General features: G+C 48.5%; 8 protein-coding genes across 8 annotated transcripts; 3 read left to right on the forward strand and 5 right to left on the reverse strand.

Moving 5' to 3' along the window:
• Nucleotides 1–409: 409 nt before the first annotated feature.
• On the forward strand, nucleotides 410–1,741 carry H6S33_007541 (uncharacterized protein; the record flags this gene model as incomplete). Its single annotated transcript, XM_044838901.1, has 1 exon — nucleotides 410–1,741. One exon carries the CDS (start codon nucleotides 410–412, stop codon nucleotides 1,739–1,741), a length of 1,332 nt encoding a protein of 443 aa, XP_044689077.1.
• A 1,141-nt stretch (nucleotides 1,742–2,882) lies between these two features.
• H6S33_007542 (uncharacterized protein) lies at nucleotides 2,883–3,728 on the forward strand (the record flags this gene model as incomplete). Its single annotated transcript, XM_044838902.1, has 3 exons — nucleotides 2,883–3,072; nucleotides 3,135–3,217; nucleotides 3,270–3,728. The coding sequence occupies 3 exons, from the start codon at nucleotides 2,883–2,885 to the stop codon at nucleotides 3,726–3,728; spliced, it is 732 nt and encodes a 243-aa protein (XP_044689078.1).
• An 808-nt stretch (nucleotides 3,729–4,536) lies between these two features.
• On the forward strand, nucleotides 4,537–5,480 carry H6S33_007543 (uncharacterized protein; the record flags this gene model as incomplete). The annotated part of the gene is made up of 6 exons (XM_044838903.1): nucleotides 4,537–4,558; nucleotides 4,610–4,690; nucleotides 4,766–4,924; nucleotides 4,981–5,107; nucleotides 5,192–5,256; nucleotides 5,311–5,480. 6 exons carry the CDS (start codon nucleotides 4,537–4,539, stop codon nucleotides 5,478–5,480), a joined length of 624 nt encoding a protein of 207 aa, XP_044689079.1.
• A 551-nt stretch (nucleotides 5,481–6,031) lies between these two features.
• H6S33_007544 (uncharacterized protein) lies at nucleotides 6,032–7,052 on the reverse strand (the record flags this gene model as incomplete). Its single annotated transcript, XM_044838904.1, has 3 exons — nucleotides 6,032–6,415; nucleotides 6,484–6,552; nucleotides 6,639–7,052. 3 exons carry the CDS (start codon nucleotides 7,050–7,052, stop codon nucleotides 6,032–6,034), a joined length of 867 nt encoding a protein of 288 aa, XP_044689080.1.
• A 1,207-nt stretch (nucleotides 7,053–8,259) lies between these two features.
• Nucleotides 8,260–9,196, reverse strand: H6S33_007545 (uncharacterized protein; the record flags this gene model as incomplete). Its single annotated transcript, XM_044838906.1, has 2 exons — nucleotides 8,260–9,099; nucleotides 9,173–9,196. 2 exons carry the CDS (start codon nucleotides 9,194–9,196, stop codon nucleotides 8,260–8,262), a joined length of 864 nt encoding a protein of 287 aa, XP_044689081.1.
• A 520-nt stretch (nucleotides 9,197–9,716) lies between these two features.
• H6S33_007546 (uncharacterized protein) lies at nucleotides 9,717–10,532 on the reverse strand (the record flags this gene model as incomplete). Its single annotated transcript, XM_044838907.1, has 1 exon — nucleotides 9,717–10,532. One exon carries the CDS (start codon nucleotides 10,530–10,532, stop codon nucleotides 9,717–9,719), a length of 816 nt encoding a protein of 271 aa, XP_044689082.1.
• A 2,622-nt stretch (nucleotides 10,533–13,154) lies between these two features.
• Nucleotides 13,155–13,898, reverse strand: H6S33_007547 (uncharacterized protein; the record flags this gene model as incomplete). The annotated part of the gene is made up of 3 exons (XM_044838908.1): nucleotides 13,155–13,594; nucleotides 13,646–13,746; nucleotides 13,813–13,898. The coding sequence occupies 3 exons, from the start codon at nucleotides 13,896–13,898 to the stop codon at nucleotides 13,155–13,157; spliced, it is 627 nt and encodes a 208-aa protein (XP_044689083.1).
• A 6,137-nt stretch (nucleotides 13,899–20,035) lies between these two features.
• Nucleotides 20,036–26,689, reverse strand: H6S33_007548 (uncharacterized protein; the record flags this gene model as incomplete). Its single annotated transcript, XM_044838909.1, has 14 exons — nucleotides 20,036–20,493; nucleotides 20,561–21,033; nucleotides 21,090–21,203; nucleotides 21,257–21,453; nucleotides 21,507–21,891; nucleotides 21,942–22,122; nucleotides 22,185–22,870; nucleotides 22,927–23,023; nucleotides 23,087–23,533; nucleotides 23,585–24,282; nucleotides 24,342–24,484; nucleotides 24,548–24,699; nucleotides 24,832–26,506; nucleotides 26,660–26,689. The coding sequence occupies 14 exons, from the start codon at nucleotides 26,687–26,689 to the stop codon at nucleotides 20,036–20,038; spliced, it is 5,736 nt and encodes a 1,911-aa protein (XP_044689084.1).
• Nucleotides 26,690–26,977: the final 288 nt, after the last annotated feature.

The following is a 26,977-nucleotide window of genomic DNA, read 5'->3' on the forward strand; positions in this document are numbered from 1 at the left end:
AACATACATTCTCCCCGAGTCCACGCGATAGCTTCGGAAAATAAATATACGTTGAATCGAAGGAATCAGAGATAGCTGGAGAGACGTGCATCAAATTGCCCCTCCTCACAAAAGGTGTGTTGTGTTCCCTTATTCCGAGCCCCCTCCCCGCACTTGAGCATCGGGCTCTCTGTGAACAGCTTTCGTTAGTCCACTAGCTATGAGCTTACCCCAGAGTCCATTAGATAGCCGTGCCGTAAAAGGATTTGCTAATCCAGAGGAGGTTAATCCAGACAAGTGGTAAGGCTGGCAGTTGGCAATCTATCTCGGTCACCAGATCTGTGCAACACCCCGAGCTACGAGTTCATAATCGATATAAAACCGCAACCTCCCCTCCCTATCAATCTGCGAATATCTCCAAAACTCAACCATGGCATCCACAGAATCCCAGAATGATAGCACCATCGAGAACATAGCGCCCACCATCAAGATTTCCGAGCCAAAAGTTACCGTCGAGGTAATACTCGGCCGAGGCAGAAATGAGTCGACGGGCACTAAGGTCCTTTCCGTGGCATGGGATGTGACCACTGTAGATACTACAGGCTTGAACGGCGAATGGGTCATTGAGTGGGATAACATGTATGCCAGCGATGGCGAGGATCTCCGGTCCGCTAAGAGTGAAAAGGGCACCTACTTCGCACTTCAACGAGGGACCAACACCCCAGGTGGAGGAACTCCCGTTCACGAAATTCCAGAGCCTGTTTACCAGCCTGCGCCGGACTACACCAATGGAGCACCCTTATCAACAGCAAAATTACTCGCGTTTGAAAATGGATTAGATGATTTTGAGGAAACAGAGGATTTGGTTGGGTTCTTTTCATCCAGGCCAATCGTTCAAGCGCCGACCCAGATTATCCCAGATCCAGAGTCCAAGAGAGCTACGGTACATTTCTTGCTCACCGGTAATGCGCTCATACCTGACGCCATTCATGTACTCTTCGTCCCCACGTGGGGCACTCCCCTTACTCTGGCAACTGTCCCCACTCCATCGCGAACCGATTACCAGAGCGGCGGTAAGAGAAATCTCCATACCGCATGGGCTGAGGCAAGAATGGATGATCTTGCTACACTTGAAGAGATAGCTCGAGAGCTCGAATTAGAAGGTGCGCGTGGGGTTGGTACTGGAAGCCTCAAGGTTGGTGTGGAAGGTGGGGGGATGGATGAAGAGGCAGTCAGACGAGAAGGGTGGATGGTTGGCGAGGAGATGATCTGGGTACGGGAGACGTTCCTGAACAAGCATATCGCCGAGGAAGAACCCGGCCCGTCCAACGACACTGGACTCGGACTCAACATCAACACGAACTCTGGATCAAAAGCGCCGCTTAAGCTCTCAACCACTGTCTCTCCAGGCGGCACTGTTTACCAAAGCGCGTCTTCCGCAAATCACCTCCGAACGACAGCCATCGCCCAGGAGGAGGAGGACGATCTCTTTGCACTTCCGCTTTCCCCGCGTAGTCCTGAGATGTCCGTTAGCCCGTTTAGCATGTTTCGCGGAGAAGCAGTGGGGAAACAGCCAACGTCTAGACTGAATCAGGTTGTGTCTATTGATACGAGTCTGTCTCCATCGGTATCTGTAGGTGGCTCCAAAGACAATACGCCGACGGGACTGAACTCAATCACACCGACGATGGGAAGGTTGAAAATTGGTGGATATGAGCCCTTGACCCCACCAATAGATAGGGTTGGAGTTGGAAAGGAATAGTCGGTTCCTAGTAGGGTATTTTTATGTGGCGGCCTTGGTGAACATTCAGAAGGACTGGCTAGGTTCCTTGAAGGACATATTGGAGGATATTTGAGGAAGCAACGAGGAGGAGGAAGAACCTGCATTCTTATCTATGCCGGTCGCTTTGAGAGGATTTGAAACCCTGATCTAGTTATTTTAGCTTGTCCACTCGTGTTTTTTTCCTGTTCCCTGATTGAGTTTTTTCATACCATACCATGCATATGCAGTTGGCAAGAATAGGCACGAAAGGCTGGGGTGGCGGTTGGTGTATTTCTCTTCCTTTTTTCTATTTTTCTAAATACCTTAACTCATTTAGCACCTGTTTTTCTGTACTTTTTACTGCGCATATCTGGAATTAAAAGGCGAAAGAAATGATGAAAAAAAAAGGAAGAAAACCCCGATATTGTTCCCCTCCGCTCTGTAGTTATATGATATTTGCCATGTGAGGTTTTTATAATTGCCGGGGGTGCCGAGATGCTTGTGAATCAGAATCAGGTGTGGGCGCTTCTGGTGATTCATGCATTAAATGCGAATGGTTGACCCAGAATCGTTAGCGGGAGTTTTGTAGGTGGGAATCACGCAAAATCACTCGACTTTTCGCTCTCGATCCTGGGCGAAGCATGGTTTCGAAGATACCCGAATTAGAAGTGCCCTCACCACGTAGATAAATAATCATCAAAAAATCTTTCCAGAAGATTCCATGGGCCCAGTGTGTATAACCGAGGAACTTAAATTAACCAAAACGATGTGAGCAATGATCTTGGTAAGATCGATCAAAGAATATCTTCGATCAGCTACATAGCCAGAATCTTGAGTAGTTTGACACTTATGGTTGGGTGGGTTAGAAAGCGGAGACAAAACCGAATAAAATCAGCTTTCAAAGACTGCAGGAACAGTTATCGCCGTATAATGAATCTACATAGTCGAGTTTCAATCAACAAGTTGACTTTAACCCTAACCTTGTAGTAATAAGCTCGTAGGGGAGATCTTAACAACTTCCGTCGTGCCTGACTAACGGAAAAAGTAGCTTGGGATCCTGCGCGCCTATGACTAAGCACCCAAACCCAACGTCATTCCGCAACGCGTCGAGATTCCACGAACTCCCAATTTCGCCCTCACCATGTCGTCCGGCTTCGTATCTGCGGGCACCTCCAACCTTGACGAGACCACCGCTGAGAGCGCCGCCGCTCCAGCGCTGTCAAACGACGCATGGGCTGCAGCAAAGGCAAAGGTTGAGGAGGCCCATAGGCCGCGAGACGAGGAACCGCAAGAAGAGAGAAGTCTATTTGCGATCCTACAGGCTAATAAAGGTAGGTCTTGCCCGGGAGAATGAAGTTAATTGGGCGCAATTGTTGATGCTAGGAGCTTGTAGCGAAGAAACAGGAGGAGTTCGAGGAGAAGCTGAAGTTTAAAAATCAGTTTAAACCACTGGACGAGGACGATGTTGAATACCTGGTATTTACCCTCCTTCAACTCTTCGAAGTGTGGAATCTAACTACCATTGTAGGACTCAATATTAAGCGGTGAGCGCCGAGCTGAGGAGGCGAGAAAGCAGGAGCTTGAAGCGCAACTAGACGCGTTCCGGCAGCAGCAGTCCGAGATCGAGCAGACGGGCGCAGCGCCAGAAGCAGAAGGCACTGCTGAGCTTACAAGCTGGGGAACTACGGGCCGAAAGCGGAGGAAGAAGGAGGAGGGCGGCAAAGGGGGGAAGTTGGGCCTGGGTGTGAAAGTGAGAAAGACAAGCTCCACTACAGCGGCAAAGGTGGAAAAGAAGGAATCCCCCAATGAGGATGAGAAGCCAGACGCCAAGGAGGCCAATCAAGAGGAGCTTAAGCAGACCAAAGCAGTGTCCCCGCCGGTCAACAAAGAAGTACCACTGACAGAACCTAAGCAAGCTGCCAAACCGCCTGTAGTTGGAGGATTAATGGGCTTAGTTGCATATGACAGCGATGAAGATGATGACTGACCTGTGATCCAAAGTGATTTCTTTTTGTAAGATAGGATATAGGATAATATTGTTAAAGATTTTTAATAACTCTGAAGGTTGTCGTGCGGGTTACTTATAACTTGTGGAAACCACATGTATATAATACTCTCTGAGGAGTCTTCCTTAGTCTTTAGGGTTCGCTTTTTCTTTTAAATGATGTAATCTTGATGTGGCGATAGTCAGTGATGCTCTTGGCTATTCACTAGATAGATTTTGCATAAATATTTACACAAGACAGGGAAACAAGTTTTTTCAGATAACTCCGAATACCAAAAAGAACAAAGAGATACCAACATGTCAATGGAAATCCTGCATGCATACACACATACCTTGCAAACAGAAAATCAAGTCGCAAAGGTGAGTCGACGTTTACATGTACTTTGATACCATGGAACCACGTGGACTCTGTGAAGCTCGGAAATATACACTACATGTACCCAGGACCATTACAACGGCCACAAACCTCTAAACTCCTTATTCACATTCTCGGCCACTTTCGAATTGACTGATAAAACGCCAGTATTTACCGTACCCGCACGATGCCGAGATCTACAAATCCCGATTCATGCTATAATGAGGAAAAACCCAGAAAAAGATATCGAGGATCTCCCTTTTCGATATTTCCTCTGATTGGCGCAGCTGTTTGGTTTTGTGAGTGAATAGAGCAGATTCTTATACGGGTTCAAAGTAAACAAAGCTTACTGTTGTAGCTATGCTCTGGTCTATGATGATCATCTGGGTTTCACAACGTCAGCCTAGATACAGTCACATGAACGCAAATCAGCACATGGCTTATATCTCAGATATCGGTATTTCTACCGATTTCAACGAATTGAAAACTTTTCTGATTATGGGTGTAGGGTCTAATGTCATGAAACCTTTCTTCATTGTGGGATGTTCAGTTACCGCCGCTATGTTTTCGGTGTCGTTATTTTCAGTCCGTATGATTTTACACATCAATTCAACGTCCGTTTGGATGAGGTGCTAGTATATATGAACCTAACCTATAATCGTAGGCCGCAACTATGCTTCGGTGGGAAAACTAGAAAAGCTCTTCGATATCATGTCAATTTTATCTGGTATAGCGGGTTCAGTGGGCTTGATACTCCTATCGATTTTTGACCTGGCGCGTCACCGCACTTTACACATCATCTTCTTGATGTTATTTATGATGGGTATTCATCTAAGCCTTCTGTATAATTTGTGCAAAGTGGTTAACATTAACGTATAGGCGTTATCTTGTCAGCATCCTCTACGGTGCACGAGTATTGCCATGTCGGAAGGCATTATGAGGATTTCGAGATACTTAGGGTCATCTCATTCGTGAAGATTGTGCTAATCGCCATTGAGGTTACATTGTGAGTTATTAACCATGCATACATTAATTCTAAAGGCCGATGTCTTTCTGAGGAGTTGTGCTAACCTGGTGATTTTAATTATAGGACCATTCTTTTGGCCGGATTCACATTAGGGAAATGGTACACCGCCGCTACATGTACCGAATGGGGTTTGTTCCCACCCTTCGTGTTCATATATGATGGATGTAAAGCTTACAAAATAGCGTGTGCTTACACCTACACCTTTTATATGCTTTCTTATTTCTTTGACCTTAGACCCATGGCTATAACCAAAGATCATGCCGAGCTTTTACGGCTATTGAACGCCAAAAGAAACCGCACACCACTTTTTGGATCACCTCAAATGGCCGAGACGCCTACTTCAGAGCGCTAATGAAGTCAAGGTTAACTCGGTTATAAATAGCCGATGGGGGGCTGGATAACGAGGGTCTATTAATATACTAATAAGCTCCATAACCAAACCTGACTAGAGGTGTTGATCATGGAGATGAAGGATTTATGTACGCTTAATCCACTTAAGCCCCAGATACGACTTCGGAATCCACAAAACCTTGAATTTAAGGCTATGGAATTGAATAGTCTACCCCGTTTTGAGTGTTTAATGTTATTAGTACCGATATTCTCGATTTACAAAAATACCGGACCACCAAGGTGCGCGAGTGATTATCCATGATTGAAAATGAACTTGTCAACCCACATTTCATTCTCGACTTTGAATTGATTGATTGATTACTTTATCTTCTCGAATTTGGAAAACTGTAGAAAACCCTTTGGATTGGAATTGATGAGGACATGCAGAAAATATAAAACATGTTTCTACTCATCTCATGTAACTTATTGGGTAAATGGTAGACATGACTACCAAGAAGTTCCCCCAATTGCGCCGTTTCGATCCTCCCAGTACTCCCACAAGCCCGGCCCACTCTACTTTTCACACATAGTAATAGTCGCCTTATAGCTCAACCCCTCCACCAGCGTCTGCACCCTCACCCTACAGCTCGGCGCACACCTCAACATCTGATCAATCATGACTTGCCAGGCAATCTCCCCGCCCTCGGCCACAGAGCACACCAAATGCTCCCTGCCCTCCTGCTGCAGAAAGACGCCACGGATATGATGGTCCTCGAGCAGCGGGTAGCGCAGCTTCATGATCGTGATGACAATCACGAGCGACGGCGGGTCGCGGGACCGGAACCACACGTCGTCCTCGGTCGTGTCGACGCAGGAGATTGTTTCGCCGACGAAGATGTGTAGGCCATGGTTGGAGGGGGAGGCGGGGACGATGTTGGTTTCGCGGGCGAGTTGGATCTGCGGGATCAGTTATAATTAGCAAAGTTGAAAATAGCCATGAAAGCGGGTTTGGAGTTTGTAATTACTCCGACTTTACTAGCTCTGCTGGTCACCCTCATGGTAACCCTCCTCGTCACAGCCTGCCGCAGAACTTTCTGTTGGCCTTCAAAAGAACCCGGATCCATGATGTTAGTTACTATAGTGTTCGAACAATTGCAAGCCCACACACACACACACACACCCCCATCAGCTCACAAGACCCACCTATAACCTGTCCCCCCACCTCCAACCCCAACCCCAACCCCACCTCCAACTCCACTTCCCACCTCTGTGTCCCCCCCTTCTCCCCACCTGCACCCTCCCACGGCCAGCAGTCCACACACACGCCCTCGCCCCACCCCGTATCGTAGCACTGCCGCAGCTTGAACACGCCGCAGCGCCCGCAGCGCTGGGCGCGCAGCCCGCGGCACCACGGGCAGCGGGCGCCGAGAGGGTGCAGGGGGAACACGTCGGTGCTGTAGAAGAGTTTGCAGGTGGGGCAGGCCTTGCCGGGGGTTGTGCGCGTGGGCGTGAAGGGCGGTTTGGGGTGCGCGGGGTGGAGCGTGTAGAGCGGGCGGGGCGGGGCGGGGAGGATGGGGCGCGGGGGGGTGGGCATGGTGAGCTGTGTGGATTGTTGGAGGGATGGTGGAGCTGTTGGTGGGTGGGAGTGGTGATGTGGAGAGGGTTGGAGCGTGGATTGCGTGCGTGCGTGCGTGGTGGAGGTAGATGTTAAGAGGTTGGAGAAAGGGAGGTAGGTATGCGTACATCTGAAGCGGGCGTCAAAAAATTAGAAAGGAAGGGAAGGGGAGAAGAACGAGATGGAAACTCTCGAGCTACTCCGGTCTCTGTTATCAGAACTAGACTAGCTAGATACTCGAGAAAGCTCTTGGCTCAAATAATGCTTCTCCGCAAGTCTTTTCGAGGATGTGATCGTGCTGCCGGATAGTGGAGCTAGAGCGTACACAAGCTTCGTAGGTTTATTCTCACTGGATTATCGATGTTCGTGATGATATGAGGGCTGGAGATATAAGCTACATATAGCTAGCTAAGAACAAAAACTACGCCGAGCTCAACCTCGGCCTCGAACAACAACCAATTGCTTTGGAAATTTTGATTGAGCCTTGAATATAGTTGGATATATATGCAGTAGACTCTCGATATAAGCTTATAGTGATATTCTCGTTATAAAGATACCATTGGCCGGCCCGCAAGTTTCCGTTTTGCTATAGCTAGCATCCTCTCACTTCCTAGAAGGATGATTCGGGGGATTTGAGTATACGGATATGAACTTACATCAGTACTTGTATCTTGAATGAAGGTCCAGAGACCTCTCAAGAACTAAATGCCATGCATTGACATAACTCAGTAGGCCTAGATGCATTCTGGCCGAGGCTGAAACAGTTTTATTACACTTTGATGTCTTTTCTCCTCGCGAGTCGTCTTCTAGTCTCGATTTAGTATTGTTCCCACTACTACTCATTATCAGTCACCTGTGTATAGCACTTCCAATAAATACTTTTTTTGTGTGAGATTGTATGTGAATTCTTTTCAAAGAAGACCCTTACTTGAATAAATTCACCTCCATTAGCTGCATTTGGCGTTGCGGTTAGATCCCAGTCGCCATTCATCGACTTTTTTCTAGTTTCGTGATGTTGCTTTAAGTTGTGGACCATGCTCGACCATTCATATATGTGAATATACAGTGCAATGTAAAAAACCAATATCTAGCTATAGGAGCGATAATGAAGCACAAGATGTACAACTACATTACGATAATCCGTTCCACAACAGAATCTATATTCCCTCGTACAATTATGTAACCTCTAAATGGCGACCACCTGCCTCTCCTCCTCCTCCCTCCCCTTCCTCAACCACACCTTCGCAGCCTCATAACTGCCCAAGTACAGCCCACTCCCAAACGCCGTCCACCCGCCCCTCAGCGCGCCCCCCCTCATGAACCCCCTCCACCCCTCCCCCCTCCACACCTCCCCCACAACCTCCCCCACCCCCCTCCTCTCCCCGCCCCTCGCCGCAGCCGACAACATAACCCTCGTCTTCACCACATCCACCGGCGTCGTGATCACCGCCGCCACACACCCCGCCGACCCCGCACACACCGCGGCGCCCACCCCCATCTGCAGCGGCGTCGCCTCCGCCGCCACAAACCGCCGCTTCAGCGCCTCAAACACCGGGAACTGCATCGCCGTGAACGGCAAGTTCCGCCCCACGAGCGTCGTGTACCCGCGCCACAGATAGCGCACCCTCGGGATTTGGCGGAGCGCCTGCAGCGACGACGACACGCCGCCGCCGCCGCCGCCGCCGCCGCCTCCGCCTTGGGACGAGATGACCTGCGCGTTCTGCTTGATGACCTCGGCGGGCGTGATGATGGCGCAGGAGCAGGCCTCTGCGAGCGACGAGGAGAGCACGGCCGAGTGCGTGTGCGAGAGGAGGAACTCGTAGGTGGTGAAGAAGAGGCCGGCGGCGGGGGCGGTCGCGATCACGACGCTGCCGACGCCCTGGTAGAGGCCCTTGTAGAGGTGCGGGTTTCGCCAGAAGGTTTTGCGCGCGGTGGCGGTGGCGGGGCTGGCGTTTTGGAGGCGTGTTTTGAGGGTGTCGAGGGGGTAGACCAGGAGGTCGACGGTGAAGGCGGCGATTGCGCCGGCCTGGAGGGGGGGGGGGAGTGCGGCGTCAGTATTGGGTGCTAGGAAGCAGAAAGACGGAAAGAGAGATACTTACGAGCAGAATATCGGTACTCGCCATTCTGGATGCTTTTGATGTGAGGATTAGATACTTCTGGAGTGTCGCTCTTTACCTGCTCTACGCTTGTTAACTACTCCAGATTGCTGTGTATTGCTGTGACGTCATGATCGCCGATCATTGGCGCCACCCGCCGCCCGCATCGATAAGCGGGCCCTCGCTCATGCAGGGCCCGCGAAAAAGCAATTAAAGACGAACGTTTTCACGAGCTTTGAAGCGAACGAACGGTGTGTGTATGGCTGGTATATCTATATTTCTTTACTGGATACACTCACAGGTATGCTCTCTGGCTGGTATATCTATATTTCTTTATTGGATACACTCACAGGTATGCTGCTCTCTGGCTGGCTAAATACTCCTGATCATTAAAGCCTACAAGAAAAAGAAAGATCAGATCGATAACAAGTCATTAACGTTAACAGCAACAAGGAAAAAAAAGAAAAAACCCCAAAAACCAGTATACCGCCATACCCCAAGCTACCACATCTCCGATATCCCGTTCCATGGCCGGCCAGCCAGCCACTCAATACCCCACCATTCGATTCCCCTCCCTCGCCGCCTCCAACTTCTGCGCATGCCAGTGCCCCAGGGTGATGTTATCGGGCATATCCTTTTGGATCGCTGGCTGGCCCTCCACCCTCTTCAGCAAAAACTCATAATTCCCCTCCCCCTTCGCCGGCTTCGTAAAGTTCCTCGGCGGCTGCCTCTTATCCACCGCCAGATACATGCCATCATACCGAAACCCCCTCCGCGGCGCAAACATTCCCGGACAATCCTTGCCACGGAACACCCGCAGCGGATTCCCCAGCGCCACGCTGCGCATCAAGTACTTCGTGTACCCCGTGGGCCGGCGATCTTCCTTGGCGTCCGTCCCGCAGTACCATATCTCGTCGCCCTTGTCGTCGTCGCGGTACACGCCGTTGGCCACGATGCTGTACGCGCCGTAGTTGTGGTCGCCGCAGATGCCGGCCTGCAGCGACGCGTGCGCGCCCTCGCGGTGCATGGCCTCGCGGTCGGGCCAGCTGTCGCCGACGACGAGCCCGAGGCCGCCCGGGCCCGTCTGGCGGTGCGACGCGGGCGTGTGCGGGGCGTCGTAGACGCCGCGGCGCCAGCGGGAGAGGAGGCGGTCGGCTTGGAGGCGGAGCGGCTCGCTGAATGATTCTTCCTGCGAGATTTGGGTGACGAGGTTGGGGAGGTCGTGCTGCGCGGCGAGCTCGGCGGAGATCTCGCCGTGGGCGGCTTTGAGCCAGGTGATGTTGTTGAGGAGGCGCGTGAGGGCGAGCTGGTCGGACTCGGAGAGGGCGACCCTCAGGCGCTCACTGTAGGATTCAAGGGACATGTTGCCAATTGAGTGGTCGTTATGAGACCGTCGTGGTCTAGTTGACAGTGATGGTGGTTGTGAGGAGATGCAGAAAGCAGAGGGGGGGGGGGGGGGGGGAGGAAGAAAAGGATCTAAAACTCCCAGCAGAGGGGCAGACAGCTGCCTATTTATACCCCGCGCCACCCCCGCCAGGCATCACATGAGTCGGTCACCAGATCATGTGCACAGCTAGCTACCTGTGAATCAATATATCTACATGTACACATACCCAGGTCAGGCACAAAGTTACCAGACAACGCAAGTTCCATCTCTGTGCTCTTTCTGCAGCAGTTCACGCCCAGCACACGCGCCCCATTGGTGAGCCCCAAAAACCTGTATTGTCCGGTACTTTATTCCTGCCCAGAGTACAATATATTGGGGGCCATTAGCAGTATCACAATATGACTCAATTGCCCCAATGACGCAATAGCTGCATGGCAGGCCCGGACCGGTCCGTGGAAAATTATCTGGGAGCCAATGATATGTAGGGGCGGCCCGCCATCACATCTGCACCCCCCATCAAAAGCGATCACGGGCCCCAATTCGTGGTTGATTTGTTTGTTTGTTTGCAGGTAGGTTATATCAGCTGGCTATATATCAGCCCATGTTATACGTAACCCATGAGTCCAACAATCGAATGTGTGAAGCAGCCAGTAGGCAACAGGCGGGCGCTGCAGAGATTTCAGGCGGGGTGTTAGCCCTGCTGACGCTCACGAGGATATGCACCAGCTACTTCAGCGGACGGTCGGTCATTGACCGTGGCTTCGATACTTGGCTCCGCGAGTGAGATGTTGTGACTACGAGTCCAGATACAGACCTAGCTACAAACCCGCGAGTGTAGCGGGAACACTGCCGCACGTACCGCTGTTGCTGGATGTGGTGCTCGGGCTCTCTACTGTTGGTTTCTGTACTGGTGGGGTGGAAAATCGAAGGTGGGGATCCTCACAGCTGAGACACACCGAGTGCGAGTCTGTGATGCGGTTGTTGTTACACAGCAGGGAACAGTTGACATCGTACCACCAAGCGCAAGCGGTACTACCACATCACAAATCGTTTGTCCGACTGGACCAAGTGATAATTCCACCCCCCCCCCCCCCCCCACAGTGACGGAAGTATCGTAGGGGGTGGAATATAGTATGTACATGTAGAGAGAGAGAGAGGATTATCCCTTAATCCGGCGGTGCTGCCCGCCCTATAATAGAGGAATTAGATTTGTATGAGAGATCTATTATTTGATGAGAGAGATAAGTATAGGATCTGCTGGTAAAACCACACAAAGGTTTGCTTTTTATTGGGTGGGCAGCATTTTTTTTTTCGCCAGACGAAGGGATAATACTTCTTAATTAGCGAAACACAAGTTTTGTAAAATACATATGTAGGGATGCAATTTTGAGAGCTAGGGGGGTGGAATTGTGATAGGCGTTTTGAGCTTTGGTCCTGTACTCGGACAATGTTATCCAACAGATTCTAACAAAGTAATGTATCTTCGGGACTCATTACATATATCTGTCAGGGCCAACTTCTACATCCGGCGCTCTTCTCGCTTCTCCTTTCTTCTGCTCTGTTCTCTTCAGTTCTCTTCTGTTCCTGACTGACTCGGCTCAGCTCCTTTCAAACCCAAAACTCTATTTCCACAGCGACACACACACACACACACACACACACACACACACACACACACACACACCGCAAACTCAAAACCCCAACCCCAACCCATAGGCAACCCCAACCCACTCAACCTCAACCTCAAATCCCAAACCCAGTCCCTCCACTCTACGTCACAGCCCCCTTCAAATTCCCTTCCCACCCCCACCCCCATCACCAAACCAAACCACCACAACACCGCCAACACCCACTCCGGACTCCGGACCCCGGCACGCACACGTACGCATCCTGGGCACGCTATCCCCGATGCATCCACCATCTCGCGGGGATTCCCGAGCGACGGTTTCCGATTAGATTTGATTCAGCAAGGCTGAGCTATGTAAGAAAGAGCTGGGTTGGTTTCTTTCTTTTTTCTTCTGTTGATGATTTCCCGGGACGAATGGGATTTATAGAATAAGAATAACCTTTAAGCATAAGCATAAAAGAAAAAGAAAAAGTCGTCGTAATGTAGGCTTGGCGTGTAGTTGCGGTGCGGTGGTTTGATTCACAAGGAAGAAGCAGAAGTGAAGCTGATTAGTATGGCAATGGAGGTATGGAGACAACAAGTCAATCAATCGCGAGAAGTGCACTGTGAGGGGGGCTTAGAATCATATGTATGTAGGTACGGACGCGTAGTTTGAATTTCTATCAGAGAGATAGGTAGATAGAGAATGCAGTGCCCAACAGGATCAGCAGACTCCATCCATACAGAGACAGCACTGGTATCCACACGAAAAAAAGAAGAGTTACAGCCCATGAAACCAAGCCAGAAAAAAGAAAACACCGTAGTAGTAGTAGTTATAAAAAGCAACAGGGAAAAAAAGGGAACCGTCTCATAGTATCAAATCATACAACCATTTCCCCCCACCAGTGACGTTAGTTACAGCCATTAAAATTTTGTAAAAAGAAAAGAAAAAAAGACATTTTCTCTAATCATCCAACCACAACAACAATTGCCTACAACGCAAGAGCAACAGCCAACACGGCCGCAGCACCCATAACGCTGGCACCAAGACCAACCTTGCTGGCGGCACCGGGAGCAGCAGTTGTGCTGGCCGCCGCACCAGTACCAGTAGCAGCAACCTGCGACGCCGCACTACTCAGCGCCGAAGCAGCCGCAGAACGGAAAGACGCATCGATGCTCGATGGGAGGGCGGAGATGTAGCTGGCAGCGGCAGCAGTACCAGCAGTAGCAGCAGACTCAATGCCCGACAGGACAGAGGTGTATCCGACGACAGTGGTCCACGCGGTGAGGTCGGAGCGGATGTCAGACCTGACGGACGCAACCCTTGCGGAGGCGGCGGAGGCGGCGGAGGCAATGTCGCTGGTGAAGGCAGAGGCGGCGCTGGAGGCCCTGGAGCCGAGGGAGGCGGCGTCGGAGCGGAGGCTGGAGGCGGCTGCGGTGGCTTTAGACTCGATGCCACTGCCGATGGAGTTACCGATCCCACCGACAACGCTGGTGACGCCGCCGATGGCGGAGGTCACAGTTGCAAAGGCAGAGCCGACATTGTTGCCAGCAGAGTTGATGTCGTTGACGATAGATGTGTTACTGATGGGACTGTTAGGAATTGGGTTTTCTTGTGGAGGGTAGGGTTTTAGTTAGGAAGTGACTTACATGATGTCCTTCTTCTGGACCTCAGCGCCCATCGCGGAGGAAAGGGCAGAAGTGAGGAGGAGAGCGGTGAAGAATTTGTACTGCATCTTGAAGTTTATGAGATTGAACGAGTGTTTCGTTGAAGGGCTGATTGATAAACCGAAAGGTAGAAGTGGTGGTGGTGGTTGTGGTGGGTGGGTGGGTGGTACTGAACGATTGAGTTGTGCGGTGATGGGAGTGAAATAGTGGATAGGACTGCGGGGTGGATGGGACTTTATATCAATCAGCCCTCCACCCAGCTAGTCAGACAAGCTCACTCACCACACGGGTGTAACTAAGTCATCGCCCACCAAGAGCCTGTACTGTTCTGTACTGCCCCTTTCATTTCTCCGCCGAACGATCCGAAAGCCTGACATCTGTGCACACTGGAACAGGAACAGGAACAACAGGAACAGCAGGGAAGCAGCCAAGCTGCCCAGTCCTGTAGGTAACTGCCTTCCATATCTGGTGGTGAGAAGAGTTCTCAGTCCTTAGTTCTGACACCTTAGTGAATGAGTCCCCTGTAGGCCTGTGACGGCAGAGAGCGCATGCACACCTCCCACACAATGCACATACCGCAAATCACACCCATATAGTCTCTGTCCAGCCACACGACAAGAAAGTGCGAGTTATTAACACTACATGTAGGGCCAGTGCTACTAGTGTCGCCCTCAGCCGCAGGAGGATCCCAACCACGCCAACAGCAGGCACAGGGTCTCTACCAAAAAGAGTAGCAAACGCACACACCAGCACAGTTTCGGCCACACGTTCCAGAATCCTTGGCGGCATTGATTGCCGACCAGGGTCCAAGGCTAAGCTCTTGAGAAACTGCCTACCTGCTTGCCTTTGCCTGCCTGTCTACGGTGTCCAGGTGAGGTGAGGTGAGTAAAGTGCAGTTCTGAAATGATGGATTGCCCGCTAGCCAGCCTTACAACGCCTTTTTTTCTTTTTCTTCTCCTTCCGCGTATGCATGCATCGGGAGAATGGTCTTCTTTGTTTCTTTCTTCCGATTGATCGTGTCTTTCTTCTGCTTCTTTTACGGGAGAAGCCACCAGAAGAGAAGAGAGAACACACACACGTATGTAACAGTCGCAAGAATAGCATCCCAATCACCCCCCCCCCCCCCCCCCCCCCAGACCAACCCTAACTAGCTAACGGTATTGTAGTCAATCGAGGCAGTGTCCCAGTTCCATGATGCAATCCGGTTCCCCCAATACCATCTCTCCCACTTCACTAATCACACACAACCACATCGGCACTCACGGCATTCTGTCTCCTTCTGCTCAGCTCTGTCTGTTTCTCGGTTAATCATCATCAATATTATTATTATTATCCAACTCTCCGCGCGCCGTAAACGACACCCGCGCCGCCCGTTGTCGCCCTCGTCTCAGTCGCGGCGTTGTGGGCTTAGAATAACAAACCTCCGGCAGGGCTGTTATTGTTTCTTCTGCCCGCGGTCGGTCCACGTAATCGTACCACGCTGATATTCTTATCGATAGCTGGCTGCCACTGCTACGCCTTGCGCCCAGGAAGGAACGCGCGACTATCACCACCGCCATCGCCATTGCGATTGCGATGTAAAAATCTGTAATGACATCAGCCATACTTCAGCGCCGTCAAATTAAACCTCTTTCCAAGGCGATCTAAAGACTCGTCTCGTCTCGTTTGGTGACAGGGCACTGCGATCCCGATCAGTAATCGGCTCATTGATCCCAAATCCTGTGCCGATATGCCGGAAGCTTGTTTACTTGTTACACGAGGTAGAGTGGGTAGAGCGAAAAGAAAGAAAGAAAGTCCGGGGTTGGACAGGATGCGGAGGAAACGGGTATTTCCATGTTTTTCCCACGGGGTTGTATGTCGCTGTTTCTTGGTTTTGGAAACGTTGCCCCTGGGGTGTGGGCTGCTATTTTTGAAGTCGGCATTTTTGTGGTGTGTTAAAGTGCGGTGGGAGGTTCAGATAGAGTAGAGTGGACCGGCTGAATGTGTGGCAGACACAGGTATGGGTATGTAAGTAAGGTGCCCTCTCTGTCGACGCCTTCGCGAGGCTAAGCTGGAAGTGTGGTAGAGTGAAGGCTCGTAATCTTCACGAGGAAATGGGAATTCGCGTTTTGTGGCGGGAAAGTGCCTGCCCGTTCTCGATAGATACATCGGAACCTCAAGAAACAAAACCCCGAACGTAGCGATCGTCCCCATAGCGCAGAGTAGCAGGCAGCACCACTTCTCACTCGCCCATCACCACCCCTAACCCTCTATCCCTGCAACGCGCGTACTTTATTGACCTCCGCTTCGCCCAGCAATTTAAAATAAAATTAGAGTAATTCGCCGCCCCAGCGATCACTCTACTAAGCTCTCTCCCCTATGTCATGATCATCGCCGCCGTATTTCTCAATAAACTGGATACAATCAAGTATTTCGGGTGAGGGTGGTAGATTATTTTATGTGTCGTATGGGGGGAGCCTGTGCATGAATCCATGGCCAGAATATGTAATCCCCCGTGCGCTCACCACTCTTAGTGAAACCGACGCGGTTTTGCGCTGAGATTAAGTTTTCCGCCTTACAACTGAGCAGAGTGTCTGATCGCAGATCGATCCAGGTCAGACTCTCCAACTGTCAAAAGAAAAAAAAAAGGTCCTCAACTCTATTTCCTCGCTAAAATCCAAAACCCCGAAACAGATGATACCACTCCATACCGCCAAGACGCTGCCAATGCTTGGGCTACGTACTCTATTTAGAGTAGCCTTCCAAGAAATCCACATGTGTGATGTGGCAAATTGTGGGACGGGAGTGTTCGGTCTTCTGTTCCTGCACATGCGCTTGTTTTAGGGAGGGCAAGGGGCTTCGCCGACTAGTGCGAGAATCTGTCATTGGCCGAGGGGTCTTGGTCTTAGTCTTGGTCCTGGCCCTGGTTCCTTGGTGGTGAAATAAGCACCCGAAATGTCGAATAGAGTGGAGTTTCCAGAAACATGAGCGTGTAAGATATACGAGTCTCGAGAAAACAGCTCTCTCTTCTTCCTTGGAGCTGATGCAGGCCGTTAATTTGGTCTACCTTGTTGCTAGGTCGTGAGGGAAACCTTATTCTTTTTTTTTTAGGTCACTGGAGCCACGAGGAGAGTTTTTTCTCGATGGTTTCGATTTTTGGATGGATTTCTTTTGGTTTGGAGGGCGTTTGTTGCGCATGTGCGCATGATCGAGTGAGTCCTTATGATTATCGTTGCTAGGCTTATCCCATGGCTCGTAGCAGAGGGCTTTGAAGCCCTCGCCAGTAACCAACGGTGCCTGGTTCTCGACTGTATGTCTTCTACTCGACCCCAGATCCCACCAACATGATTCTTAACGCGCGGAGCCTAGGATTGAATAGTTTCATGAGTGGTAGGTTGGAGGAGAGGGTTGTAGTTAGAGAGCCAGAACCAAGCTACGAGCCATGGGATAGGACGTCGGGAGGGCCACGTGTAGCTTTAATTTAGTTGTGAGATCTTGTGCCATTGAGAAGAGGAGTACTTGTACAAATGATGGCTCCTGTACTTTTCCTCGCCTAGTAAGATAGTTATGAGGGCCATCGTTTGACCCTACTACATATGACGGAAATATATTGCCAAAGCGGTGCCTGGATCGGAGGGCCCGTAAGTCTTTTGCTGCGGGGAGAGACTGTTACTCATTGTTTTTTCGTTTTTTTTTTTTTTTTTTTTTTTTGGATAAAAGTAAGCCTGGTGATTCTGGAGGAGGGGGGCGGTGCGTACATTACTAGGCCACTGCATGCTACCGGTATAGACTTACATGTAGTATACCGTCATGACTTCCGCGACGACTTTCCATTCTACTGTAGGAGGTATTTCGACAGAAGTACCGATATCATAGGTAATGGCTCTATGAGAATGTTCGGAGGGAACCTCCATAAATACTCTGCTGGCTTTCCCTTAGTGCTATGATGATGCCACACCTCCGCCACGACACCCTGAACCTCTATTGTACACATACGTACATGTATATACGTAGCATGTACTCTAGACGATTCATGTTCCTGGCGCCCATTCTCTCCTGCGACTTGATCATTGCCGCACATACCGAGAAATAAGAGGGTGCCCTGCATGGTCGTTGGGCGAGGCTGCGGTAACAACTTAAGTAAAATTGGTCAGCAAGTCTAATTTCTTTCTTTTCGGATTAAATAAAGCTGATTGCGGAATATTGGAAGGTTGAATTTTGAGTTCGATCCTGAGTGGAATCTTCGTGATTTCGGCGAATTGGACTATATGAACGCTTATAAGGATGACTGGCGGGGCCTGTCTGGGACGCAATAAAACAAAAGGGGAACCGTCCTACCCCTCGGGGTCTTTTAAACCAATTATTTGGTCTCCCTCACATTGCTCAGAAGAAGCGCGATGGCGAGTGATACATCATGACGTTGAGATTACCAACAACCAGGTTCGTTCCTTCCCATTTAACTTGATACTTGGGCTTTCGTTTTCGTATCGTGCAATGCCAAGGGTGGGTTCTTAGATCTTTCTTCGCTCGTATTTTGGAGGTGGCATTTATTATGTCGGACATGTTCTGGTGTTTTTTTTTTTTTTATTATTATTTAACGAGAATGTAGCTGAACACATACGATCCTAACCAATCTCAACTTGACCTTAGATAAGTAACAGTTATTGCGCTAGAAACAGCTTAGAAACATAACACTCTCAATACCTTAGACTTCGAAGGATTCATAATCGGCCGAGCGGGGGAGCCGGAGTAGGAGGTGTCTCACTTTTGGCGAGACGAACATAAGATCATAGAGCGACCCGATAGTATAACTTTATTAAAAATGCCATGCGCAAAGCAGACCGCAAATTCGCTTATCTCCCATAAATTTCAGAGAGCACAAAAAACTGTATCGGGGTGGGTGTGTGTACCTGTGTTACTGGCGGTGGGCTTTAGTTAAACGTTATATAAGCAAGCGGAGAGAGTTGCTCCAATCCGTTGTGGTGTAATGGTTAGCATCAGTCGCTCTCACCGACTAGATCGGGGTTCAATTCCCCGCAACGGAATAATGTTTATATCTTTTTTTTTGCGCTTTGTGAAGGACTTTTTGCGCATGGAGAGAATATTAGGATGTGCATGGAGTTGCCGACTTCTAGTATTTATTCCTCTCCAGTAAAGCCTCACCGGTATAACCCGCAGCCAATCACAAGAGGTCTTGGCACGCGGCAGAAAGGTACTGTGTCAATGATTGTATTGACACGCTATGGAACCTCCCACACCGTGCGGCAGCCACAACCTCGTGCTAAGCTAGAAAAACATATCTAAAGAAGAAAACTTACGGTTCTGTGGTTGGGGGAATTAAGAACACCCGAGTCAAAGGAAATGGGTGTTATAATTCTAGCGGGGTACCACCTACATAAAGTAGGTTCCTGAAGTGGAACAAAAACATCGAAATTCGATTTCCAGCCATTCCGCTCGCTACCTTAGAACAAATCAAAAGACATATTGGTCAGCAGACTATGTAGTAGTATTCACACCTTGCCAACCACACTACATATTGCCGGCGGTAACAAAAAGCGTTTTAAACGAAGACGAGAAGGCAAAGAAAGCAGCCCAAGCGAGGGAAGCAGAGAACGGGGGAAATAGCGAGGTTAGATGATCGATGACTACTTGTAGTCGATCGACTAGAGGAAGTGGGATTTATGCAGTTATGAAACTCGAAGGTCAGGAAATGTGTCATGGGAGGAGACCGAGTAGGAAACATGTAGGTAGGTGCTTTAACGGCGTTATTTGTGTACACTCGCTGAGCGAGAAGGGGAGAGATACAACCAGAGCCAAGATAGGAAAGAGGATGAGAGATGTAAAAGGCCAATTTCTGATCTTTCTACAAGTATTATTTGTTTACGGAACAAATTGAGGGCAAATTTGTACGTCAACATGCATATGGACATGCAAGTAACCTAAGATCGAATACATGTATGTATTACCATATATGATCATTTAGTCGCGGGCGTTTCTCCGGGTAGGTGACGAAACAAAAATGGAATAATCAGCTATGTAGACCACACTTGAATTGCGGTGAACCTATTACTGTGGAAATTCATCTATGTCTATCGATTTTGGTGAGTACAGACTATATCCACTGAGACAGCATTTATATATGCAGCAGGGCAATTTATGGGTAAGACTACTCGGACATTGATAATTCAGGAATAAATACAAAAATTTTGCTCCAATGTGCAACCCCTTACTCAAACAACTCTTGAAGTACCTGCCTCAACGCTGATGCAAATACTTGGGCAGAGTTGTGAGGCCTCGCTCGCTTCATCATCTCTGCGAGAATCCAATTGAAGTCTGCAGCCATGGTCACCCCAAGTGACTGCTTTAGACCTTCCATCCGAGACACCAAACCCTTGCTGCCAAATTCTCTTTCTAAAATTGTAGCTTGCTTCAAACCAACCTTGTATACGCCTTGGAAATCCTTTAACAATCCGTATCTCCCAGCAAATTTCCACTTATTCTCCTCAAGACCGTTTTGTGACAGACTGAGACTTTGAAGGAAGGCCTTACGGGATGATTTTCCATCCTCCAGGCCATTTTCGAGTCCATCGGCGTTGGAGAGAAAATACCGAGAGGCACAATGAAAAAATTCTTCATGACTAGCGACCGTAGGAGCGGCGGTATCTACACTAAGTTCGGATATATCTATCCACGGAAAGATCCTTAGTTAGCTTTTCAAGATTCAAGAAGAGAAGAGACAGTTGAAACATACGTAATGGGAAGATATTTATCTCAGTAGTTTGACAATCATTCTCGATGGCGTCAACAGGAAGTGGCATATTTTCTACCAGAGAACGCTTGCAATCTGAACAATTATTTTCTCTGGCGCCACACTGGAAATCGGCAATATGACCACATGTCAATGTAGCAGTCGTAGGTACAGTGCATTTGAAATCGGCGAGTAAGTGGGTTGAGTGTGAGTGACAAGACTGAAGACACACGTGTCCACAAGATAATGCTTCAGAGCAAAGCGAGTGACAATTTCCAAGTTGTTTTAACCTTCTCCAGTCAGCGGGAGATTTGATCATATGTATCGGACCACTATGGCGGCTGCATCGTTGGACTGGCAAGTCCCGAGTAACCATCCGATGCGTTTTCATGTAACGGATAACTTTGTTCCAAGAGTTTTTACTATTCTGTGCAGTGTCCGCATTGCCGAAAATATACATCCCATGGCGTGCCCGTCTGAATAAAGTTAGCCCAATGAAAACTCTCAGAGTGTAGATATATCTAAAACTTACGAGAGAGTGACGCAGGCGCGATTTGTAATGTCCGTAAATCCCAGACGTCCAGTATTATTGCTCCGGACAGCAGAGTAGAGGATGATATCAGCTTCCTGGCCTTGGTAGTTGTCACTAAATAACTGTCAGTTGGGTACCATTACTTCTGGAGAATTATTGGTACGTACATTGTGGTAACTTGCACCGCATCCGAGATATCAACATTAATCAATTTGAAATCTTTCGGTTCAGACTCTAGCGGGGGATTGTATTCAGCGTTTCTCCCAACGAGGCAGCTCATATCTTCAGCCGGAATGACAAGACCAAATGCCCCCTGTTTCTGGAGGGACCTATTAATCACAGAAACCTGTTCGCGGTATGGTGTCTGCATAATTTGTCAGTAGACTTCCAGGTATGAAATTGGTGTGTCAAACATACAAGTATCACTATATCGCGAATTCCAAATTCTCCAGATCCGATTAAATGAGCAGCATATCCTGCAATCATATCGGCCTCATGAATATTGTAGTACGATGTCCCGGAGAACGATTCCTTTGACTTGTGGTCTAACCACAAGAGATTCTTGCCCCCCATCCCGGGAACGTCAGGGTAGCACTTAACGTTATCACCATCCATCAAAGTTTTGTAAAGTCCCAAGGAGCGTACAAGACCAGCAATCTCAGGCCTCATTCTTCTTTGACAGTCAAGCAGTGCAAGAGGTATGCTGCTAGGGATGCCCGCGGTTGGACACACTAGCCTCTCAAATAGGGATTGGTCCTGTTTATAATACCCGCCTGCAAGTTCAGGAGTACTGCAGAAAGGTCTAAGAAGAGGTTAGTAAATTTGTAAATAGGAGGCGAAATCAAACATTACTTTAACTGCTTATGATCTCCGATCATTATTAATTGCTGCAGCGTACTTCCAAAAATTGGAAGCACCATTGACTCCACAATCTCACCCGCTTCCTCAACAATAGCCACCTCTATTTTCAGATGCTTCAAGAGTTCTATATCACTAGCCGCTCGAGTAGAAGTGCACGCAACAACATCAATGCCTGCGGTTTGGAAAATTAGCAAAGCCATTGTATGACGGACTCGAAAGAAAGTAGAGATTTACCAAAGCCGATCATCTTGGCGGCGTTTTCCTTTGCCAAGTTGATCTCCATGTCACGGTTTGACTGCTGGAGCGAAGCTCTCGCTAATTCAATATCATTATTGAGAGTAGGATCAAGAACATTTTTCCATCCACAGATAAGATCCCGACGCTCACTAGGAGTAAATTTCCATAGGTCAAGAGAGCCGTCTACCTCCTCTGTACAGAAGGATTCTTGAGAGCTGATCTCAAGCTCCTCTATTTTTAAACCCGAGCCCTGAAACCCCTGAGGAATTGTGGACTTCAGTCCTGCAATTAGAGAGGCTTCTTCCACCTGCTGCTCATCACTTGACCAGGAAATGAATCCGTCGGCTTCACGCCCGTCGCCCGAGAGTTTGAGAAAAGCTTCATAAAAGCTTGGATGTTCTTTCTGAAGGAACGGTCCAAGGCGACTCCACGCAACAGAGGAGTTGGTATACTCGCCTATAAGGCACGCAAGCTCCTTGCTAGATGCCTCTGATCGCCAGCGGGCTTGGTTGTAAGCTCTACGGATTGGATCGTAAACCTCCCTCGGGAGGACATGGGTTTTGTACGCGACGTGGTCAGGCTTAGGAATCTCATGGCCGGGGGTGACACCCAAACGAGCGACCTTGAGACCACACTTAATGTATCCGGCTATGGTCTCATCTAGTGCATGATTTGTTTGAGCTCTAGAATGGATGTTAGCAATATTTTGTGATCGTACTAAAGGAAGACGGAGGATTACGTTAGGAGAATCGGGGTTGTCTTATCATTGTTCCAGGCACGGCGATTGATAGCGAGCATTTTGATAATTGATTTGCCGATGAAGGACTTGCCAGTTCCTAGAATAACATTAGCGGTGTTTCCTGGGCAGGAGGAAAAACAAAACCGTGGATCTATCATACCTGGAGGGCCCTGAATAAAAGATAGACGGGAAGTAAATGAATTTACGAGCGCATTTATCTGACCCATAGTAAAGATTATTCCAGAAGAGTTTTTCTGAGAAAGCTGCGTTTTAAGTGTAGTCAAAAGCTCTAAATTCGCTCGCCCTGAGCCAAATTTGGTCTTATATTCATACCCAAGGGAAGAAAAGTCGATCTCCCGGGCCTGTAAATAATCTGGGATATGGAACATCATTTCTGGGATTTCCTTCTGGAATAAATTTCTGGCGAAGTACGAATGTTTATTACTTTCAAGCTTTTGAATAGTAGAAAGAACATGGATGAAGGTGGCTGGAAGAACACCGCCAAAATCTACCAATAAGCATGTGCCCCGTTTGGAATGTAGAGCAAGAATCTTTTCTAGGTCCACTTTTTGGGTAGGTTCATTGAACATCTTAACATTCACCCGACCTGCATTATTTGTTAGTATTTTTAAGATGATGAGATTAAGAGTGTACCTACCGATATCAGAGATCTTCCCGTGCTCATCCTTGTTTGACCAATCTTGAGTGGCTTGTAACCAAACTAACGAAAGGTCCCCATCAGACTGAATTAAGAGAGCCAACAGATGACCATTGCGGAGAACAGTTTCGTTATGAATCTGCTCTTTGGCAGGTGCTACGAACCAAAGACCAAAGTTAAGAACAGGTATTTTGCATTGTTCAATGAAACCGTGTGTTATTGTGCAATTTTTGTAAACTCTGTAGATTGGCTCCTGGCCATCCTTGCTGCCAGTAATAAACTGTTCACCCAGCAATACCTTCTGGATTAGATTTGAGAGTGCTAGCTTGACTTGTCCCAACACCGCCTCACGTTGATGCCGAAAGCCCACATCAAAGACATCATGTGGACATGTTATGGAGCTTTTGTGCGGAAGATAAATCGGGCGTTCCGAAATTACTTCATCCAAGGTGGGCAGTATTCTTATCCGTGTGAAGTCAGACCAGTCGTTGTCGCTCCTGGGACCCAGTACGGTTGAGAGACCAGGAGGATCAAGGTTATAGTTTGCCCCATGTTTCTTCCTACCTGGGTATACTTGTAAGGCATTAATGGTAGGAATTTCTTGCGATTCACCAATCAATATCGAATACACCTCCCCAACTGGGTTAATCACTATTGAATGATCCAGTGGACAATCATGCTTATGACATTTATGGAAACTATGGAGTCAGATTAGTATCAGTGTGACTATGACCATAAAACAGAGGAGTTAAATTACCGAATACCAAAGGGACATGGATGAGCACCATGTTGACAACTCTTGTCCCCAGCAGGGCAGGTACCGTGTCTAGAAAATTCAGAACAAATTGGCTTCTTGAAAGGAATATAGAATTTTGGCGGCTTGGCGTGAGATTTTTCGCACTGAAGAAAATTATTAGCTTTACTTTGTAAAATAAAAATGATTTAAGAGAATTTGATACACACCGGTGTACAATTTTGGATAAATGAACATTGTTTGTCATCACAGAAAGTGTACATAACAGGAAGTTCAATAAGACCTTTTTCTGTCTTAAGGAAGTATGCACTCCCAGAAGTCTGCTTAGTCGTCAAAGGGTCCTTTTGTACTTCGGTTTGCGCTGCAGGTAAAGTTGGTAGGGTATTAGCTGGGGGGTTGTGAGGTATGTAATTTTTGGGAAGTATATGATGTTTGGTATCAGGTTCCTTTGATGTACTACTCCCAGAGCTTATAGAGGTGTCTGAACGCGTACCAGACTCAGCTAGCCAAATTGGACAATCTTCGGAGCTTTCAGTAAGAACAGACTCACGTCTGATAACTAGGTTGGTAAGCTTATGTGCAGAGTCGGAAGAAATAGACAGCAAAGACTCTGATGTTAGGCTGTGAGTGACTCCACAGTGGTTGGATAGTTTGTTTGAAAAATTTTCAATAGCTGCGAGGTCCGGGATCTCTAAAAGATCTCCAGGTGGGACCAGAGTGGTTGTGTTGGGCTTGTGAGGGAAGGCCTTTGCAGACCCATAAATCGGCGTCTGTCGAGTAGGGCGTCCGAGTAGAAGATGTTGAGGGGGACGAAGATGAGGAGGTACGTATTGGGCTTCAAGAGGGGATGGAAGAACAATAGGGGGTGGTCGTAGGTGGGGAAGAAGTGCTTGAGGTTTAGCCAGAGCAGTATTAACGGATTCGGGTGGGGCAAGCTCAGCGGCCGTAATGGCGATATGAGAATCTTCCATAGTTGACGACGTTTTGGAGGAAGAGGTAGTAGTAAGTTTAATTAGTGGGTGGTTTTCGGTATCACCGACAATGGTAATATTATCTTTCGAAATGAATTCTTCAGAACCCCAGGCAAGATGCTCATCTTTGACAAGATCATCAAGAGAAAGGATTTTGTGGATCTGCATTACCATTGGCGGGATGATCGATTCCTCGTTGACGTTTGGAATATCTATGTCGGCCGCTTTTTGTTCTCCAGTCGATTTACTAGCGCATTCTAGAGCAGAAAGATTACGAGAATCTACCAGAGACGGTGTCTCAACGTCATTTTTCTTGGTGGAATCGACCATTTTTGAATCAAGGGCGTTAATCTTTTTAGAAAGGTCGATAGGCTTAATAGGTTCCGGGGATGTAGTGCTTGTACCATCAAGTATTGGAGGCGTAACCGTTTCGACTGAATTTTCAGCATTGACAACACTTTGGCCACGGCTCTGGGCAATAATAGCCCTGGGCTGAGTTGAGTCGGTGGCGATAGCGCTGGTATATGCGTTTGGAGAGATGGGTAGCATCTGTACTCCATCGGAAAGACCTATTTCCTCAACGACAGGAATGGCTTTACTGAGAAGCTCACTGGCAGGAGCAGGTTCAGGTACGCTGAGCGGGGAGATATGGACGGTATTCTCTGGCGAAGTGATTGAAGGGGTACAAGGAGTTTGAAGAATAGTTCTCGAGGTAGGGAGAGGTCTCTTCAACTCAAGTAGCACAGAGTTTGGAACGGCAGAGCGCATTTGATCGGTAAAACGTGGAACGGGAATTCTGAAATACGGCCCTTTCGTCGACTTGGTTTCAGGATGGGAACCTGCTTTGAACGTCTCACACTCTGATTGGACAGGGAATATAGTGAGAGGACCGCACGCGCTTTTCACGGCGATGGAATTGGAGCTTGGAAGGGCTTGGTGAAGAGGGAAGAGCCTAGCGGGGTGAGGAATGCCGGGAAGGAAGGGAGAAACGATGGGGTCTGAAACGGTATCCTCATGTGTGGTAAGAAATGCACCGGGCCCTGTCACGTCTTCCGACCAAAGAATCCTCGTGCCGGTAGGATAACGTATGGCGATGGCGGGGTATACATTGGTGCTTTTGCGTTTAACATTGGTGGCGAGTCGGTCGGGGTCACATGGGACTGCATAGTCTGCTTTATCTTTCTTCTTACAAGAAATCTACATTTAATGAAGTGTCAGACATATATTTTTTAACTGGGTGTGGGCGACAATCGACGCAGAGGAACCGAAAGAACATGTATCGAAGGGAAAAAGGTACATTTCTTGATAGTATAAGGCGGGGGGAAGGGTGGGGAAAGATAAGACACGTACGCTTTTCTTGAAACGATCAATTTGAAACATCTTTGGGCACAGGTCACCTGTTAACAGTGATAGGTTCAGTAAAGCTTAGCTGTGATGATGTGTTAGTTAGGAAGCTAATGGCTAATAACGCGTACAGTCACCCCAGAAAATGGTGTGCCGAAAATATAATAACTGCATGTACATGTAGAAACTCACAAATGTTTGAATGACGCAGGATCGGTCTATTGCAGAACGGGACTGGAATAGAGATGAGATGGGATGGAAAACAATAATTAGAGGATTTCTGTTATGGACGAAGAAGAGGGGAGAAGAAGGTACATGTAAGGT

Source organism: Morchella sextelata, assembly GCF_020137385.1.
Source record: "Morchella sextelata strain SCLS chromosome Unknown scls_23, whole genome shotgun sequence".
Taxonomy (NCBI): domain Eukaryota; kingdom Fungi; phylum Ascomycota; class Pezizomycetes; order Pezizales; family Morchellaceae; genus Morchella; species Morchella sextelata.